Source organism: Canis aureus, chromosome 12 (assembly GCF_053574225.1).
Source record: "Canis aureus isolate CA01 chromosome 12, VMU_Caureus_v.1.0, whole genome shotgun sequence".
Taxonomy (NCBI): Eukaryota; Metazoa; Chordata; class Mammalia; order Carnivora; family Canidae; genus Canis; species Canis aureus.
The window spans coordinates 10,274,407-10,290,586 of NC_135622.1; the positions used below are offsets into that span (position 1 = coordinate 10,274,407).

General features: G+C 44.6%; 1 protein-coding gene and 1 long non-coding RNA gene across 5 annotated transcripts in view; both read right to left on the bottom strand.

Moving 5' to 3' along the window:
- Nucleotides 1–1,261: 1,261 nt before the first annotated feature.
- LOC144280552 (uncharacterized) lies at nt 1,262–11,122 on the bottom strand. The gene is made up of 3 exons (XR_013348970.1): nt 10,889–11,122; nt 2,632–6,005; nt 1,262–1,578 (listed from the first exon to the last, which is right to left on the bottom strand). It is a non-coding gene; the product is annotated as an uncharacterized LOC144280552 (long non-coding RNA).
- A 1,169-nt stretch (nt 11,123–12,291) lies between these two features.
- Nucleotides 12,292–16,180, bottom strand: part of CD101 (CD101 molecule) — a 36,730-nt gene continuing 32,841 nt past the window's right edge. For 2 of the 4 annotated variants that reach the window (XM_077842704.1, XM_077842706.1), the window contains exon 9: nt 13,523–14,527. In XM_077842704.1, the coding sequence (XP_077698830.1) occupies nt 14,298–14,527 (230 nt within the window). In that variant the 3' untranslated portion in view covers nt 13,523–14,297. Of the gene's footprint in view, nt 12,542–13,522; nt 14,528–16,180 lie in introns of those variants that run through there. The other 2 variants (XM_077842705.1, XR_013348969.1) reach the window with 2 other exon arrangements.

The following is a 16,180-nucleotide window of genomic DNA, read 5'->3' on the forward strand; positions in this document are numbered from 1 at the left end:
CCAAATATCATTGGAAAGCAAGGACCCTTCTCATTCATTCCCTAAAGCCCTTGCCTTTTTGGAGTTCCAGATGCCCTAGTCTCAGGACCTCGGTGACCATGTGCACATGCTCTGGTGTCATGCTGAATTGAATTTCCTCAGGAGTAACAAATGTCACTAGGGAAGATCCCAGGTTCTCAAGTGGAAAATGGAGAATCCACTCCAAAGACTTTTGCTGTGAGCCTCCCTAGGTGCTGGGATCTTTGGGCTTGGCTGAGCAAACTCCAGCAGATTTCAGGCTAGCTCCCCTTCCATTTCCTTGCTGAGTTAACCTAGGAGCTGGAGCAGAACAGCCTCTGTCTGTTAGAATGGTCTTCCAGAACTCACTAATCTTTTATTTTATTTTTTTAAGGTTTTTTTTTTAAGGCTTTATTTATTTATTCATAAGAGATACACAGAGAGAGGCAGAGATATAGCCAAAGGGAGAAGCTGATGCAGGACTCAATCCCAGGACCCTGGGATCACACCCTGAGCCAAAGGCAGATGCTCACCCACTGAGCCACCCAGGTGCCCCACTCACTAACCTTTTAAAAACATGAATCAGATTCTGCTACTCTTTGCTGACAATGCTTTGGTGGCTCTCCACTGAACTTCGAGAAACGTTGAAATCCTCATCCTGGCTCATGCTGGGGAGGTGGGGGGCGGGGGGGGAGGCTGCCCATGTGACCTTGACCCTGTCTGGTTCTCTCTCTCACCTTCTGCACTGTCCTCCCCGCCCCTGTGTGCCCTCCATCCTGACCTGCTCTCCTTGCCTCACTGTGCTGGGCTTGTCTTCCCCTTAAGTCTATTGTTCACCTTGTACTTTCTGCCTGCCGTGTTTTCCTAGTTCTTTAAAAAGCCTCGCCCCTAGCTCTTGGGGTCTCAGCTGAAGTATCCCCTCAGTGAGAGTTTCCATGACTACTTAATCTAAAGAGATCCTTCCCTGCTCTTCTCTGCCTCAGCACCCTGTTTGCTTTCTGCATAACATGTCATTTGCGTGTTGCTGTTTCCTTGTTGATGGTCTGTCTCGCCCTCATAGATTATATGTGTAAGTGTCAAGAAAGCAGGGACTACAGGACCTAGAAACTTGCTCACCACGGTACGTAGAAATTCAATACATATCTGGTAAGTGAAATAAATGAAACCTCAGAGTGGAAGGGACCTAAAGGTACCTAGGATGCCCACCCAGTCCCCTCCACATCATCCCTAACAGATTCAGCATAGGACTTTGGAGTCACAGCAAATTCTTTATTAGAGTAGCTCAAAATGGCAATTAATTCTAACGTATATTGAGGAGGAATATGCCTTTCTGTCTGAAATTTCCACTTCCTCGTAATCTGGAGTTCCGCATCATCCATTGAATTTTCTCTTCAATGTCACTTTCACATTTTTGAATACGGCTCTCTCATCCTCCCCACACCTGCTCGAATTCCCAGTCCTCGGGGAGTCTGCTCCAGCTGCTGCAATCATTTCTGTCACCTCTGGACCCCCTCACCAGCACTTCCCAGTGAATGTTTGCTTAATTTGAGGCATCTCAACTGGAACTCAATATGAAGAATCCTGTGGGATAATTCTCTCCTTTATTTCGTATATGACCACTATACCCATGCAATATAAAGCAGCAAAAAAACCACTTCTCTCTCCTTGCTAACGAATATGTCATGCTAGTCATTCATATCAAGTGTGCAACCAACCAGAACCGCTGCATTCATCTTTCACGCATGAACCTGCCTCTCCTTTACCTGATGCATCTAATTGCCCGAACTTAACTCTGGATTCTATCTTTCATCCTGTTGGCAGAGATCCATCATTCTAACCTGTCTAGATCTCTTTGAATCTTGTTCCTGTCAGCTGACCTATTAATGCTGTCTCCTGACTTCGGTGTCAACCAAACACTTGACAAGGCCTCTCCCTTTGACTCCCTCCCAGTAGCCAGGAGAAATGCGAAGCATTTCAGCACAACCTGGAGAGGCCTCCTGTGGGTAAACGTGGTGCCCAAGGTGTCATGATTCAGGGACGGCCCTCCGGGTCAGCCCCGAGGGCCACGTCACTCCTGGTTCCAGAGCCTTGCTACGGCTCACGTGTGCTCTGTACGTGTCCCTTGGTTTACCAGCCTGCAAAGCTGAGCGGAAGAGGAAGTGAGGTTAACCTGGGCGATTTGTTCTTGGTGAGCAGCACAGGAAGTGGCCTGGACGCTGCAGGGGGATGTGGTTCCTCAGGGCAAAGGCCCTCGCCTGGCGCCAGGCTAGTGATTCATTCAGTCACACCATCTCCTGTCTTGTCCACTTGCCTGGCAATGCCTGTCACCTCTCACTTTTTATCTAATCGGCCACCTCCTGCCCACTTCTCTCTCCAGCTTTGCGTGCATTTGGATGAAGGCTGGCGGATTCTGGGTGAGGGATTTGCCAGGGTCGGACAATGAGAAGAAGCAGAGTTAATAACTCTTTTGATGAAGATCTGAGGCAGCCTTCCTGGGTAGCCCAGGGCATCCCCTTCAAAAGATGGAGCTCTTCCCAGCTCTTTACTTCTCCTTTAGAGCTTCCCCACCCTCTGTTTCCTGGACCACTTTCACCTCACTCAGCAGAAGTCCTCCACACAGCAGACAGAGCTTACCGTCCTCCATGGTAGCCGGGAGACAGAGAGGCCTGGCCTCAGGGCTCAGGGCCCGGCTGCCTCTCCCGGCATCTGGAAGTTCCTTTCCTCTAAGCAGGCAGCCTCTTCCTTCTCCAGGTCAGCAGGTTCCTTCAGACACTGCTGGTGCCTGGTGCTGGGGATAGGACTTCCGCACCTGGGCCCATGAGAAAAGCTTGGGTGGAGCCTGGGCTGTGAGGGTCTTCTTTCTGTGGTTTGTTGACTTTTATTTCTGCTTTCTCACTCATATGCTAATTGCCTGATTCTTCCCTCCCAGTTCCTCTTTTTCTCCCACTTTCCCCACTACCCCTCTCGCCAACCCTCAACATTTCTCTGTCAGTCCAAGGGAGACCAAAACAGCGTTAAGGAGGGCTGTGGAAGAGGACTCACCCAGGTTCTTTTATGCCCTTTCCAGTCTCACACTTTTTTTCAGGGTGATACAATTCCTGCCACTTTCCTAATTTCCTCTGTCTGATAGAAGAAGAGCTGGAGCGTGGCTAAGTGGTAGGTAAAGAAATTCTGCCCACTTGAGTGGCTTTGCTGTTAAGCTGTATGCCCTGCCCGGGTGTGTGCATGCACAATAAGAAATATCAAATAACTTACTCCATCTGAACCATGTTAACAGGCATGAAGAACACAGGTAGGGAGCAAACCACAGTTCAAGTCATGAATTATGCTATGAATTCTTCTATGGACTGAATTGTGTCTCCCCAGATTCATGTGATGAAGCTCTACTTCCCAATGTGATGGTATCTGGAGGTGGGGGCCATTGGGAGATAATTAGGTTAAATAATGTCCTGAGGATGAAGCCCTCATGACAGGATTAGTGCCCTTATGATAGCAGAGAGACTCTCTTCCTCTGTATGAGTGTGTTTCTCTGTGTGTGTGTCATATGAGGACGTAGCGAGAAGTTGGCAGTCTACAAGCTGGGAAGAGGGCCCTTGCCAGTTGGCTGGCATCTGATTTGGGACTTTCAGTCTCCAGAACCGTGAGAAACTAAAGTTCTGTTGTTTGAACCACCCAGTTGATGTATTTTGTTATGGCAGCCTGTGCTGACTAAAACAAATTCCGAAGCTAATTATTTGCTATCTACCATAACATTTGTTTTCCAAATGTGCCATTTGCACTCGAATCTACATGCAAATTGAATTAGCTAATTAATACAGGTATAAAGTACCTCAGGATAGGAGTCTCTGGTGACTTCATTCCCCACTAATTCTCATATATTTATATATCTTCACTTGGAACTCCTGAATTAAAGTACCATGGCTCTTCATTTAACTATAAAGCACTTAGACAATTTTGTCCAAATGTTCCTCTGTCCACGTTGCCTTGGATGAGGACTCTTTCCTGCAACTTCATACTTACCCTTCTGTAAATTAGGCTTTTGGTCTGTGGACCCAAACAATGATCCCGTTTTGTAGCAAAGCCATTGCTGGTATTTCATGTCCATACTCTGTTCTGTCCACTATTAATGTTAAGAACTAGAACACAAAATGCAGGTGTCTGGTTTTCTTTCCAGAAGTAAAAAGGATTAAAATGTCCAGCTTATCAAGGATGATAATGACCACAACCTAACATTCATGAATTCTAACTCCTGTACGTGCATATCTCATTTAACCCTTCCAACAGACTCCAGGAAGTAATGGACATCGCTTCCTTTTTAGGGACGAGGGAGACGGGGCAAAAGGAGATTAACTGGCAAAGATGACACAGCCAGTGATGGATGTCAGGATTTGCATGCAGGCAAGTCTAAATCTGAAGCTCACCTTCCTGACTATTAAGAAACCAGATGTATTTGTTGGGCATGCCACCTAAAAGGAGCAAAAAGTTGAAGTGGAGAAACCTAAGAGGAGATAGTTTAATGGTCTTGATTTTATTTTGCTGCCTCTTACTTTCCACAAGGGCTCATGTGCTGACGATTTCTTTTGTATGAAAGGATTACTAAATATCACAGTCCCCATTTAGCCTGCTATTGCCAGTTGGGAAGTCTCTTGGTTTACTGTGTTTGAATGCCCTCTACTTAAGACTACATGGATGCCTTCCCTAGGTCAAGAAAAGTTTCAAGCGAGGAATTTGAACCCGAGACTTGGATTTTAAAACTAAAAAAGCAAGTGTGTGTGTTAGGACCTGCTGTTGGACAGAGCCAGTAGCCCTTCTTCAGTATCAAGGCTAAGTCCAGCTACTTCAGACTCCTGTAACACTGCCTCAGTTTTGCTTTAATAGTGGTGTTTTTTTGCACAGCATCCCAATTTGTCAGGTCTAGGACTACAAGGGATTTGGCCCATATAGAGTAATAAAGGCCTTTCTGACATCAGCGCCATCTTAATGGGGCTGGTCACACCTTGGGTTATTAAGAACAGAAGATCCTCAATTTTCTGCCACCAGCAGGGTGGTACAAATAGCTGCCACCAGACCATTAAACAATACAAATATTTCCTAAAGACAGAGTCAAGAACATGTAGCAATCGCCTTCACTTATGAGAGCCCATGACAAACATGCTCTCATGTGCTTATTTGAATGGCCTCATAAGGTAGCACAGAGCGGCCAGGCAATCAACATGCATTGGGTTGAATGGGTGGGAATCAGGGCACAGAGTGCAAAGGGGTCCCCTGTTGTCCACTCCAAATTCATCTCCCCTTTTTAGAGCAAACTGGCACTTAGCTTGTGACAAAACAAGCACCTATGATTATTTTTTCTCCAGTGGCCCTCCTGTTCCACCTTGTGTGAACAGATCTCTGCTCAAAATGAAATGGTAGAGTCTTTATAACTAGAGGAACAATACAATAGAAAGACCCTTGCTTTTGGAGTTAATGCACTTGGGGTTAGATACTAGCTCTGACACTTACTGATCACGATACTTAAGACATGATACTTACCTGCTTTTTCCTGGTTTATGGTTTAATTTCAGCTTCAGAAGTTTGTCATAAAGATCCAGTCCTCCTAACTCATGATGGCTGTTCAACATAGTGAACATTAACTCATTTCTCCTTTCCTTTTAGAGGGGATGGATGATGTCCATTATATTTCTGCATTCCTAGCTCCTAGCATTCGTCTTGGCACATGCAGAATATCAGAAAATGTTTATCAAATAAATAAATCTTATATCCCTCTACATTAAAATCCCTCACTCTGCGTTGGTCATCTAGTTGGTTCTCAAACACGGTTTGAAAAAGAGATGCTGTTTTTCAAAACTCAGGTTTAGGTTATTCATACACAATACGTTATTTAAGTTATATATTATTATATTTGTACTGTACATTTATTAAGTTGTATGTTATCTATAGAAATTGCTCAATCTTAAGAAAACAGCTTCGTCGATATTTGCATAGGTATACACCTACAGCACCAGCACCTAGATAAAGATAAAAAAAAATTTCGGTTGCCCCAGAAGGTTCTTCGTACTACTTTCCAGCCAATACTCCCCCTGCCAGAGGAAATGATTATTCTGACTTTTGTCACCATAGATTCGTTTTGCTGGTTCTTGGACTTCAAAGAAACCAAATCATATAGAGCATACCCTTTCATGTCTGGCTTTTTTCATGAAAAAAATGTTATGCTATTCATCTATGGTGTCATGTATGTCAGTAGCTTGTTCATTTTTATTACTGTGTAGTATTTCACAGTATACATAAACTCTGTATCCATTCACCTACAAATGGACAATAGGGTTGTTTCCAGGATTTAACAATGATGGATAAGGCTGTAAGTATTCTGGTATGTGTCTTTTGGTGAATATAGGTATTCATTTCTCTTGGGTAAATGCAAGGAGGGGAATTGCTAGGTCATAGGGCAGGTATATGTTTAACTTTCTCAAAAATTACCAAACTAAGGGTGCCTGGATGGCTCAGTGGTTGAGTGTCTGCCTTTGGCTCAGGTCGTGATTCCTGGGGTCCCAGGATCGAATCCTGCATCAGGTTCCCTCCGGGGGGGGCTGCTTCTCCCTCTGCCTATGTCTCTGCCTCTCTCTCTCTGTGTCTCTCGTGAATAAATAAATAAAATCTTAAAAAGAACCTACCAAACTATTTTACAAAATAGTTGAACAGATTTAAACTGCCACCAATAATGTATTAAGTTGTGGTAACTCTACATTCTTATCTGCATTTGATATTTGATATTGTCTTTTACATTTTAATCATCATGATGATAGAGGGAGCTCATTGTTTTAATTTTCAGTTGGCCGACGAATGATCTTTTCAGAGCATCTTTTCAGATGCTGTGGCATAGAGCTGTGCTGTGAAATCTTGCTTCAAGAGAAACTTCTGCAGGAAACATAGCTGACTGACAGCTTCCAGCAGCTAGATCTTCATATCTGTCACCATGCTCATTGGTGTAGCTGAGGCTACACTACACTACACTACAATCACTAAATGTAGCTGAGGCTACATTTTCCCAGGGCTGTTTCCAGTCAAAGACTAAGCATGGCAGAGATCCTAGAGCTAGGCCATTTCTGCCCAGTGAGGAACTCCTCCCAACAGCCAAAAGTTGTTCAAGAGACTCCCAACAGCTTGACCCAGATTATCTCAAAATTGCACTGACTTTAAAGTTCTTCCTATATAATCCTTCTTCCTTCCCAGTTTCCTTTTATAGATATCAAACCTGCACCACAGTCCAGGGCTCTCCCCCCACCTTCTCCTGCTCCATCCCCATTTCCTTCATAGGCATTTCCCTCTGGAGACCCCTTCATCTTGGCATATGCTTTATGAAGCCTGAACTGACACATAAGACTACTGACTGTTCCCATAATTCTCCTTTGTAAAATCTCTGTTCAAGTCTTTTACCTATTTTTAAATTGAGTTTCATGCTCCTTCTCTCTCTTTTTTTTTAATGGATTAATAGGAGTTTTGTATATATTCTGGATGTAAGTCTTTATTTGATATGTTTTGTGACTCTCTCCCCCACCATCTATGGCTTGTGTAATCACTTTATTAATGATGTCTTTGATGAACAGAAAGGTTTTATTTTAGTGATGTCCAATTAATTTTTTCTTTTGTAGTATAAAATGTGAGGTAGATGTCAAGGTCATTTTCTTCATACTATTATCCAGTTATATCAGCACCATTTATTGGAAGAGGAATGATTTCCCCACTGCAATGGCACCTATAATGGAAATTAGGTAAATGTACATATGCAGGTGTATTTCTGGACTCTATTCTCTTCCATTGGTTTCCTTGTTTATACTTGCACCTATAACACACTAGGGTTTTTTTTTTAATACTATCAGACTTTATTCATTTATTTTTGAAGTAATCTCCATGCCCAACATGGGCTCAAACTCACAACCTTGAGATCAAGAGTCACATGCTCCACCGACTGAGCCAGCCAGCTGCCCCTATTATAACACACTATTTTAATTATTATAGCTTTATACAAGGTCCCGGAACATAAGAGTGTGATTCCTCCAACTTTTTCTTTTTAAATATTGTCTTTCCTAGATTATTTATATTTTAATTTATTAGCATGAGCTAGTCAATTATTAAAATTGCCTGCAATTTTGATTTGGATTCAGTTAAATCAGAGTTTCTTATCCTCAACACCATTGAAATTTGGGGCCAGGCAATTCATGCCATGGGGAAAGGTGTCTGTCCTGTGCACTGGAGGATGTTTAGCAGCATCCCTGGCCTCTATCCACTAGGTGCCAGTCACAAATCCCCCTTCCCCAGGCCATGCCACACAAAACCATGCATCCATAAATTGCCAAATGTTCTTTGGAGAGCCCAACTACCATGCCCTCCCTCCCCCATGGATAACTACTGAATCAACTCTATAGAACAATTTGGAGAAAACTGACATCTTAACAGTATTGAGGCTTTCAATCCACGAAAATGGATTATCTCTCCATATAAAATTGAATTATACACTTTCAACATCCTGTACCATTGTGACCATAAAGGCATAATGAATTTGGGTTTTCATTTACTGGTTATTTCTGACATATGAACTTATTCACACCTCCTGTCCAAAGTAGTCTTCCATCTCAGCGAATGGTTTAATGTGATAATTATGCTCCTAGTCAACGTATCTCTATTGGAAGTCAGAGCTGATCCAGAAAGAGCTTCAGATTTAAAGATGACATGGTAGGAACTCCAAATATCTAACAAGTAAATTAAACACAAAAGCAAGCATCAAAAAGATAAGGTAAGGGAGCCTGGATGGCTCAGTCAGTGGAGCAGGTGACTCTTGATCTTGGGGTTGTGAGTTCGCACCCCACACTGGGTGTAGAGATTACTTTATTTTATTTTTTTTAATTTTTATTTTTTTAGAGATTACTTTAAAAAAACTCTTAAAAAAAAGGATAAGGCAAATGGAAAGTGAAAAGACAGAACTCTCTCTCTCTTTTAAAGATTTTATTTATTTATGATAGACATAGAGAGAGAGAGAGGCAGAGACACAGGCAGAGAGAGAAGCCAGGAGCCTGATGCGGGACTTGATCCCAGGACTCCAGGATTGCACCCTGGGCCAAAGGCAGGCACTAAACCACTGAGCCACCCAGGGATCCTGAAAAGACAGAACTCTCTTACCTCTACACTTACCAATAGAAAATTAGGTTAACAAATATTTATTAAACTGAAGAAAAAGAAAAACATGTGCCATTGTATTTAACAAATATACATCAGCTACCTCTATGAGCTTGATGTAATCCTTAAAACTTTTTGATAATTTGCTTCAGTCCTCAAACCTTGCTAAATTAGTTTTATCCCTGTTACACAAATTAGGAAAGTGGAGGTTGTTTCCTAAAGTTAGCTGCCCTGCTTTGCCTGGGTACTGCCTCAGCCCTCACTCAACCCCTACCCATCATCTATCCTGCTGCTTTGTCAACTGTCCTAAAGGAGAGCTGCTCCTTCCCTGCTGAATAGCATTCAATGGCTCACACCATTGTCCACCAAATAAAGTCCAAGTTTTTGTGCATGTTCAAGATCTAGTCTCTTGCCGCTCCTCATTCTAACCATTCCATATTTAATATCTCCCATAGTTCCCCTCTATAAATCTAACACTTATATCAATCAAAGCTATTCTAAAAACTGCTTTTCATGGAACAACTTCTCTCCCAGCTTTTCCTGTGAAAATATTTCTTGACTTTGAAGCTTCGTTTACACGACATCTCTTCTATGAAGTGGTCTCTGATTTCTCAATTGCCATAGCACTTTACTGAATCAGGGGTAAAAATTAATAGCCAATATGACAGGAAGTCCCAGCTGAACCTGCAGAGAATGCAAACTTCCCTGGACCTGTCTGATGAGTCGGTGGCCTCCCAGGAAGCACAATTTGCATGAGTCAACTGCAGGGCAGACAGGGGGCCTGGGATGAATACGTACAAGTTGTTGAGCATGGGGAAAGGCAAACAGCATGACATCTTTCTCCCAGACTGGGCCCAGATTGGCTGGTGCCCAGACCTTATGGAGCAAGGAAGTGTTCGGCAAAAGTTAAAGGACCTGTTTTCACAATCTTTGGAGATATGGGGGCACAAGCAATTTTGGATTTGTTTGCAATCCAGAGTACAATATGAGGGCAGAATGAGAGGTGTTTTTCCTTGCTTACCAGTGAACACTGTCCAGCTTTGACATATCATAGGATCCAGAATCCCAGTGGTTGTGGGAGCCCATAGATCTGAACAGAGCAGCAGGAAACCATGTGGGAGCGGACTTGTTTATGAACTCATATTAATTCCCAGAATCCTATGGAATTTCCAGAAATACTTGAAGAATGCTTTATAGATGGCCCACAACCTGTGTAAGTAGCTTGGGGCGAAAGTCTATAGAATTTGATTATCATTGGGCACCTGGGTGGCTCAGTCAGTTAAGCGTCATGATCTAGGGGTCCTAGGATCAAGCCCCATATCAGGCTCCGTGCTCAGTGGGGAATCTGCTTCTCCCTCTGCCCCTCTCCCTGCTCTCATTCTCTCTCAAATAAATAAAATCTTTAAAGATTTTTGATTATGCTAATTTATGTGCATAGACAGGTGAGGCCTAAAAAAGACTTGGTTATGCCAACATTCACTTGTGACTTGAAATGGTTTAAAACTTAGCTCCATATAAGTATCTGATTCCTTCCTCATAACAACCACATGAGGTGGATATTATCACTAGATGTTCCCATCGCTGTAAGTTTGAGCATAGTGTCTCCGGTGGGAAGACTCTAGGATTTGCTGTCAGAAGGCCTAAATCAGAGCTTTTACTCTTCTACATATGGCTGGATGATCCTGGATCAACCCAATCCCTCTAACCATCCGTGTCTTACCTGCAGGACAGGAATAACAATCCCTTTGGCATGGGGGTGCCCTGAAATTCTGAGATGATGAACAATTTCTGTGCAATTGTCAGAGAGTATTATGGCACTTGACTTTCTACTATTGCATTCATGTTCTGTCATACATCAGTTGTTTTCCTATTCATGTCTCAAAAGGCTAAAAGAACTAAACCAGCCTATTCATGACTCATTCATCTGCATATCATCTCATCCTGCACAGAGTAGGAGTACCTCTGGAGTGATGACTTTTCCATCTTTAGTAGGAGTGTGGCAGAGGATTTACACTTCACAGTTGCTTGGGCTAGACACCAATCTGGAGGACCTAAGATTATTCTTCAGTTAATCAGGTATATAACAGATACAGATATAATAGGTCAAATCAAGTTTCCCAGGAACACAGTGCATGGCTAAGACAAATAGAACATTAGCCACTGAAACAGAGCAGGGTTGGAAAACTTTTTCTGTAAAGGGCCAGATAGTAAATATTCCAGGCATACAGTCTCCATGGCAACCACTTGCCTCTGCTGTTTTATTATGACAGCAGCCAGAGGTAATATGCAGGCAAACGGGAATGGCTGTATTCCAGTGACTCATATTTTCAAAAACAGGTGGTGGGCCACATTTGGCCTGTGGGCCAGAGGTAGCCAACTCCCGAGACAGGTTTGTTCTGTTGCCAAGGGGGTTTTAAAACACAAGACGCTGAAAGGAAAACCAGGTGCTGACATAGAATGGAAAAGTTTAAATCGAATAAAAGCCAAGTTCTCCACTAAGCTTTAGAAAGTGAAATGGAACAAGTACATACTTGGAAAGAGAAGAAGTTTCATGTAAAATGTCTACTGACTTAGGTGAAAACAAACTTTATTCAGTTCAAAAAAGAGAAAAGATGACTTTGGGGTTTAGTTGCCTAAAAATTTATAATGGGCCACATAGTGCAATGTAGCTTCTTAGAACATCTAACATGCTGTATGCAAGTATAGCATCCAGAAGAAACAAAGTCATGACCCCAGGGGACTGGAGCTGTGTCTGGTTGAATCATCACTGGACCCCTCACATCTGTCCTGGTTCTGGGCATGAGGAGGTGCTCACTGGGAAATAATCATTCCCATGTTCTGCTCTGGGTGAGGCACTTGGATATTTGAGTGTCTGCTCTGTGCAATGTCTATGCTGGACTCAAACACCAACAAGTAGCATGTGAGCTATGAGCTGAAAGGTAGGACCCAGGTGAGGAGAGAGGAAAGAGGTCGGGGAAAGAGTACCTCAGGCAGAGGGCAGCACTAGAATCTGCTCTGATTATCTGGCAGGGCTCAATTCTGCTCCCCTTCCCTTCAAATCCCAATTAAAACACAGGTTTCTGGAAAAAAAAAAAAAAAAGGCAGGGGACATAATTCTAAGAAGTCTTTTTTGTTTGTTTTTTAAAGATTTTATTTATTTATTCATGAGACACACACACACACACACAGAGAGAGAGAGAGAGAGAGAGAGGCAGAGACACAGGCAGAGGAAGAATCAGGCTCCATGCAGGGAGCCAGACCTGGGACTCGATCCTGGGTCTGCAGGATCAGGCCCTGGGCCGAAGGCGGCGCTAAACCGCTGAGCCACCAGGGCTGCCGAAGTCTTTGTTTTCTAAAAAATATGCCACCCTACCTGAAAGAGAAGAGACAAATGTGTTGACATATTTAAGGAAACACTTGGAGTATTTCAAATGAGCCTATAAAGGGAGATGAACATAAGGAACCTACAGGGTCTACGTGGGGAGTTCTCATAGCCACCAATGCTCGCCTTGCAAAGGAACTAATTATGTTTGAAGAAGACGTGTGTGCTTGATAAAATAATTAAAAATAAATTGCTCTCCTTGGATATGCAAACTACCAGGTTTAAAGCCACACTGTTGGTCATGTAGATAATAAATAGATGCGTTTTCTCAAGTCTGTTAGGTGGCACTGATTTCTAATTCTGGCTACCACCAGGCCTGAGCAGCTTTTTAAACAAAGAGGAGGAGACCTCAGGCCCAGTGGGAACAGTTGTTATATCCTGGGGGACAATTGTTGAAAGCCTTAAGCCATGACACTCCACAACCTCAGACCCCCTGACCTCTCGTGGCTGAGAACAGGGGGCCCTGAGGAGCCAGACTTGACTCACTGCTTCCCCTGAGCTCCAAGCTCCTGCTGGAGGAGGAGAGAGCAGGGGCACTGTTACACCTTCTCTCCCCAAGAACTACCACAAGGCCCTGTGCTACTACCTAATGCTGGTACATCAAAGAAAATAAGGCATTGGCTAAGAGCCAGGACCCAGATGGGTCTTTTGGTGTGGGGAGGAAGGGGAGGTAGGAGGTCTTGGGGGCTGATTAGAGCACTGTTGTAAAAAGTTTCTCCTTAACAATGACCTAATGATAGTGGAGAAAAGAGGAAAAAGAGAAGAAAGAAAGAAGAAAGAAAAGAAAGAAAGAGAAAGAAAGAAAGAAAGAAAGAAAGAAAGAAAGAAAGAAAGAAAGAAAGAAGGATTCAGACTACAAAATGCTTTATAATTTCATCAAAGGACCAATATTGATTAGGCATCCTCTATGCAGAGTCTATTCCTTTTTTTTTTTTTTTTTAATATTCTAAAGCCAGGGTTCACCCTCAGAGATTCCAATTTATTTACTTATTTATTTACAATTTTTATTTATTTATTCATGAGAGACACAGAGAGGCAGAGACACAGGCAGAGGGAGAAGCAGGCTCCATGCAGGGAGCCTGATGTAGGACTCGACCCTCAGACTCCAGGATCACACCCTGGGCCTAAGGCAGACGCTCAACCACTGAGCCACCCAGGCGTCCCTGCAGAGCTTATTCTTGAGAAGCACTTATAGATGGGAGGAGGGAAAGGCAAGATTTCTGCTTTGAAGGAAGTCACACTCGCGTTGGGAGAAAGATCTGATGTGAATGAAGGGCATATCTCCAATTCCTTTTTGCCTCGCTGACGTCAGGCCCCTTCCTGAGCCTCTCATTGGGGGGCAAAAGATGACCTAGAGCCAGTGTGACTGGACCACTCGGAGAGTTTTCCCAGGAATCAGTGACAGAAGAGAGGAGAGAGGAGAGAGCACCCTCACCCCAAGAGGCTGTGTGAGGGAGGTTGTCCCCCTACAGACAGGGAGCCAGAACCTCTGTGGGCAAATGAAAAACAGGATAAATCATCTTGCTCCTGGGACGATGTCAGGGGTAGATGAGGGTAACACACGAAGAAACAGTCAGGGGTGTGGGGCCCCGGGTACTTGCCCAGTAAACATTCCCCCTGATTCCTAGGTAACTTGCCCAAGGCCACAGACACTCAGAAGAACCCAATCAGGATCCATTCACCTGCCACCGCTCAGTCCAATTCCAAAGCCCGCACCTTCCCCAGGGCTGCAGGCAGCTCTCCGGGTTCAATTGTCTTCCTCTTCCCTCCGGTTGGTTGTCCAGTCTCCAGGCCCTTTCAGGCTCACCCAGAGAGACTTCTCTTGCTGCGCTTTTAGGCTCAGCGCTGACAACTTCCGGGCCTTTTGGTGCACGCAGAGGAGGGAAATGAGCAGAAGAATGAACAGAACGCAGGGGCAGGCGCACAGGAAATAGAGTAAAGATGTTGACGAGCAGACCCTGGAAGGAAATGTGGGCTCTGCAAAGGAAAGGGGAACAAAGAAGATAATGAGTCTCCAGCTCACCTGCCCTGATCAACGGATAAACACCTTTCGGGGGGTGCAGGTGCGGGTGGGGTGGGGGGTGGGTACTGATACAGGCCGATACAGGTAACATCCTTGCGGGCCAGAGAGCAGAGCTGGAGGGGGGCGCTTTAAATCACACGTGGGCAGAAAGGGGGAAGCAGTGGGGCAAACAGAGGTCCCGCATGCCATGCCGCTGTTCCGGCCTCGGCTGCCCTCACCCAGCCCGTTCCAACCACCGGGGTTCCCGTGACCTACTTAAAACCAACAGCCAGGAGAGAAAAAAACAAAAAAAGCAAACCTCTCCTTTAATCTGCTCTCTTCAGAAAAGAGATCTAGAATTCAACCCTCGTTCTCAACTCGGCTGCGGGTCCTGAATTGTTAATGGGATGATTCCCACTGCTGCTTAAGTGCGCGTGCACGCATGCAACTCACACACACACACACCCACACACACCCACAGCGAGCAGCTCCATCCCCTCCTGACACTCCAGATGGGTCTCCTCCAGGGTACCCCCCACCTTTGGGCTCCTTTCCTGAGTTGCTCATACCATGGCCTCCAACAGGCACACTCTCTGTACCCTAATCCCCTGGGTCCCTCTGACACGGCTCAGAAGACACTTCCTCCCCAAGGTCATCGTACCTGCCTCAGGCACAGTCTTCCCAGAGCCTCTCTTCACACGTCCCTGGGTGTAGACCTCTTCTGTTCCCCCTGACCCATCTCCTTCATTTCATCACAGGTGCCTGAGTATGCCTGACAGTGTCGTGTGTTTCCGTGGCCCCTGCAGTGCCCTGCACACGTGCGTGACAACTTCTGCCTATCTGAAGTGAATCGGACTGACTGCAACCACATGGGCAGAGGATACCATATAAAGGCAAGCTGGGGCACACGACCGTCAGGCAGCTGCAGCCCGTGGGGAAGCACCGTCAGCACACAGACATGCCAAGCACGCACCTGCGGCCCCAGAGCGGTTCCCCAGCATGGGGACAGGGAAGCAAAGGGACGGGACTGCCAACACCACAGCTAGGAAGCAGCACCCAGACTCACAAGTCAAAGGACCGGGTTTATAGACTCTTTGTGCAGAAAGACACATGCTTTGAGCAATGCCAACGACTAAATGTAGTCTTCCAACTACAGGTACTTAGGACAGGATAGTTGAAACCCGGGCTCTTCTGAAAAATCAGATGCTAATAGGAGCTGTGATTTTATTGGAAAATTGTAATGCCATAAGCAATTTCTTCTTCAGAAGTTAAGCTATGGGCTTCATGAGATTATAGACTCTTAGAGATGTAAACGGCTTTAGAGGTCATTTCCACTAACCTCGGCTGCAAGAAGTCCATTTTGGGCATTGCTGATGCATCTTGCACCTTGAAGAATATATCTTTGCTGAAGTCAAGGAAGAATCTAAACATTTGTCCAACTCCCACATTGTGAACTCCTGAAGGACAATGCCTTACACATCTTTTTATCTCGTCTAGCACTTTGTCCATAGGTCATCAGTGGAAACTGATGAAGGAATTAGATGCGTGAGTGAAACCCACCCACAGGAACCCAGGGGTGGCTGCCATCATCACTGAGCAGAGTAAAGATCATCCCTGAGCGTTAGGCT